Source organism: Propithecus coquereli, unplaced genomic scaffold, assembly GCF_000956105.1.
Source record: "Propithecus coquereli isolate 6110/MARCELLA unplaced genomic scaffold, Pcoq_1.0 Scaffold105, whole genome shotgun sequence".
NCBI lineage: Eukaryota > Metazoa > Chordata > Mammalia > Primates > Indriidae > Propithecus > Propithecus coquereli.
The window spans coordinates 1,499,288-1,503,912 of record NW_012134414.1 but is presented as its reverse complement, the minus strand read 5'-3'; the positions used below and the strand labels follow the sequence as shown (position 1 = coordinate 1,503,912).

The window sequence follows — 4,625 nt, the reverse complement described above, 5'->3', positions numbered from 1 at the left end:
TATATTATAGAAATATACAAGCTAGAAAGCAAAAGTACCTTGCAATTGAATCCCTAGGAAATAATCACTGTTTACAGATTGTTATATAACTTAGACCTTCATATGTGTGTGTGTGTGTGTGTGTGTGTGTGTGTGTGTATACGCACATGTACTTTAAAATGTTTCTAATATAAAAGGAGTCATACCATAAACACTATGCCACAAACTTTAAAAAAAAAATATTTCGTGGTTATCTTTAATGCCCAGACATAATGAATCTAATTTTTAGAATTTGATTAGATGTGCCATAATTTATTTATTCATTCTCCTAATAATAAACCCTAGATTATTTTCAGCTTTTCACTGTTAAAAAAAATACAGCAATAAAAAGCCTTCATGTTTTTCTGTACACGTGTATAATTACTAAGGCAATCATGTCCTATTTTTAAAATAAGTTAAAATAGTTATAAACAATCAGAAATATTGTTTGCATTAGTTAAGAAAAAACTCTAAAAAGGGAATGTATATGTCAGTATTTTTCTTCATTCTACCCATTTTATGAGGTGTGGAAATGTCATGTTGGCATGAAAAATCACTTCTTAATAATTGAAGCTGATGATTTATAACTTCGTGTTCCTTACAGATGACTGGCATAGCCTGGACTATGCCAGCGCCTGTGGGAGAGGCTGTGCCTCCCAATCCAGGTCTGGGAAATGATCCCTCCATGATGAATTGGGAGAGGATTACAGACAGGCTGAAAACCGCCTTTCCACAACAGACCAGGTACCTTAGTTTTTATTCAGTGGTGAGTACAGATCATATTATACAGTTTCCATAGCCATAATATGGCAATGAAACGTTTCAGAGAAACATAACATACACACACACAAAGTACAGATACTTCTTACCATGGCCTTGGTAAAGAGAATGAAATTTACCAAGAAGGGATAGTGTTCAGTAGAAATGCTAAACTTTTTCATTAAAGTTATTAGTATTAATTCATAAGAGAATAACTTTTAAATTTAGATGTGCTCATTTACTGAAAGTGCATCTAGTTTTAAACCTATCCAATTTTAATGCCACCAGCTGCAATAATTATCTTAATGACCTATTTTCAAAGTGAATTTTAAGTTGTTTGTATGCTATATAAGCCCAAACATCTTCAGGTTTTAGTTTCCTATTTCCTTAATTTCATTGAGGACCCTTATAGTTGTTTTTGGTAGGGAACACAGTAAAATGCAAGAAATGATAATTTCACTGTGCTTTTCACTATCTGATTTTAGCAAAAAGATATTTAATTCTACCCCTACACAAATGAAGTTTCTTTTATCTCTATCCTATCTAAGGAACTCTAGTTTTCACCAGTATTTTCATTTGAAGACCAACACATTTATTTAATATATACACTATCATACTTTAGGATTAGATTATGGTCTTATAAATTTTATAATAGTAAATACATAATAAAAAGAAAACTTTAGTGCAGTTGTTATAAATATGTATAAAAAGAATAAGTTGTAAATCAAAAGTAGTTCTTTAAGGCTGACGTCATGACGAGTCATTTGAGAAAGAAAAATATTTCATCCTACTTTGTCCTATAAAAATGTAGACACAGGCTTTGGGTTAGTGGATCTTGGGAACTGAAAAGGAACATATCAATTAAAATAATTGTAGATTCCCTTATCATGTACTTAATGTATCTTTAACCTTTGCTTTTCTGTTCTTTTTAATCTTTGTTTTCTGTTCATGAGGAGTTTTACAAAAGTAAAACTATTAACACTGATAAAGAACAGAGAAACCAACAGCAACATAGTTAAGAAGGAATATTTTAGTCCTGAATAAGAGAATATTTGAGAAATGTGCTATAAAGAGCTCAGTGCATAAACAAGTAGATAAACTCAATTATCACATAGTGAGCTCTCAGAAACAACGTTTCTTTTTGGAAAGAAAATAAATACTAAATTTTATCACTCATGAATACATTAAGTATCATTAATGAACTCAATTAGGAGTTTTCATTTTGGTTGAAGATAAATTAAGATGGGCCTGTGATTACATTTTTTCGATTAAAGATCGAAAATTACATCTATATGCTACACATCAATCATATGATAGGATTTTATATCTCCTTTGGAGGGCACATCTTCATGGCAATAGGAAAAATCACCACTGCTTTTTCCTTGATTTCTTCCAGAAAGGAGCTTACAGACTTATTACGAAAGTTGAAGGATGCTCATGGGAAGTCCTTATCTGGACTGACATTTGATGAGATTGTTTACAAGATTTCCCAATTTATTGAACCGAAGAGATCTCAGGTAAAAAAGAAAAAAAAAAAAAGCCAAAACTCTCTTTCTGCTCTATCTCTAGTAGTTAGCAGTTTTAATTATCTTCTTAACATGTTCAGAAAATCAGTAACTTCTAACCATATTAAATCATCTGTTAACAGTAAGTAATTCAACAACTTCAGTTTGACAAATGATATAGGAAATCTTTTTGAAATATCTATTACCTGATTATTCTAGAATAGAACTGGCCCCCTTAAAATTTACTCTAGGTTACTTTGGCTTCCAAAGGGGGACATTCTTTCCTATTTTTCTGGAAAGATATATTTTCATTAAAAGGACATACAGTTATTTTCATCTTTACCTAGCTCTGAGTATATAAGGATTGCCAACATTTTGTTTCAAGATTTCTACAAATATGATCATTTTAAGTAATTCTTGCTATACTGCTTTCTGTGCTATTCTAGTCTTACTATTTTAGAATGTTTCTAAAAAATTATTATATTCTTATTTTCAGAGTCAAGGAAAATCAGTGGCAAATGGTAACTGTGTTTCACCTAGCCATTCTCCATCACAGCCTAATGCTACCCAGCCTCCAAAACCATCCTGGAGGCCCCTCAGTTCACAAGGTTCTGCCACGTGGGAAGGAGCCAGTAATTTGGTGAGAATAAAATTATTGATTCTGAACACATTTATATTTTGGAGGAGAAAAACGAGCTAAATTTAACATTATATGTATTTTCCTAGGAGGAAGAGGAGGAGGAAGAGGAACCTTGTGTGATCTGTCATGAGAATCTGTCTCCAGAAAACCTTTCAGTTTTGCCTTGTGCTCACAAATTCCACTCTCAGGTAACCCTTTAAATTTCCCTTTAATACTTTATCACTGATCAGCTGAGTGAGATTCATATGACCTTACTTAAAATCACATACATACATCATCTTCCACTGTTATGTCATGAGTTCTACTGGGTATAACTGCACTTTTGGGTACAACACAGAAACATTTACACCTTTCCCATACATTGCCATGGGTTTCACTATGCTTTCTCAGATTTCCATACACCTTACGGGAGAAGAGGACAATGTAGAGATTTAAATGGTACACAGTAGGCAGGTCCCCTGCATAGAACTGGGAGAAATGTTGATTGACATGGTAGTTTAGTGGCTGAACTAGCAACAGTGACACTTCACCTTGACATACTATAAATACCACATAGTGCCCTTTGTCCACAATTGATGATGGCTCCCTATTATTATAAAGCATAAGACTTATCTTAGCAGTCTGTTCAGGCTCCTGAATTTGCTTTTGAAAATGCTCAGGCTTCAGTTTTGATGTTAGCAAATGTGAGGTCGGCATATCTTTTGTTGATTCTCGGCATTTATGTGGATTAACTCCTGGTGTTGCTACCATGCAGTTGCTATTGTTATGTAATTTATGATCCAAGTCCTCTGTTGCAGAGATGTAATTTGACACAGGAAAAGATAATCTTACACAAGAATGGCTTTTCGGGGAAGTGAACAATAGCCAGTTGAGTCAAGCCATGTTTGTAAAACATCATTTCAAAGACATAACATGTGGTACCTGCTACAGAATTATATTTTGCATCTTATCTGATATGAAGAGATATATACAAAATGCCTAATCCCAAAAGTTCTTCAGGAAAGATACTTAGCCACTGACTTTCCCATCTGAAGTTTTTAAGTTCCTGACAATTTAGAAAATACATGTTTAACAAAACAATTTATTCTTTGCCATTGCTTACTGAATAGAAAGCACATAATTCATTCAGGTTACTTTTTAGGATTGGAGTAGTGGGCCTCATATATAGTGCCCATCCTTAATCCTCTCATCTGACCTGGCTCCCCATTATTCAGACAGGTAAAAATGATTTGTTTTTGGAGGGTCAGTATTCAAGCAAGTAAAAACTTAATAACTAGTTTATGGCCAAAGATTACTACCATTGTCACCAAAGAAAATAATCTGATAAATATATTCATTATCTAGGAATTTTAACCTCAGAACACCATAAGCACTTGATACAAGGTATTTGGTGACTTTTATTTGTTTAGTTCTGACTTTTTCTGAATTATAAATGAGAACAATGTATAATAAACTAAAGAGAGAATATAGCGAGTTTCCCCAATTTCCTTGTCAGGAAGAATTGCTAGTCATCTTGAAAATTGGGGTTGGAGGAAGAATCCTAACAGATTAAACTGGCTAAAAGGTATTACCAGGTAGGCCAGGTGCAGTAGCTCTTATCTGTAATCCCAGCACTTTGGGAGGCCAAGGCAGGAGGGTCACTTGAGGCCAGGAGTTTGAGACCAGCCTGGGCAATATAGTGAGACCTCATCTCTGCAAAAAAA

At 33.8% G+C, this 4,625-nt stretch overlaps 1 protein-coding gene across 1 annotated transcript in view; it reads left to right on the top strand.

Annotated features, from left to right (window-relative positions):
* Positions 1–4,625, top strand: part of DZIP3 (DAZ interacting zinc finger protein 3) — a 103,785-nt gene that overhangs the window by 91,586 nt on the left and 7,574 nt on the right. The window contains 4 exon segments of the mRNA XM_012645921.1: positions 623–762; positions 2,174–2,294; positions 2,779–2,922; positions 3,009–3,110. Of these exon segments, the coding sequence (XP_012501375.1) occupies positions 623–762; positions 2,174–2,294; positions 2,779–2,922; positions 3,009–3,110 (507 nt within the window).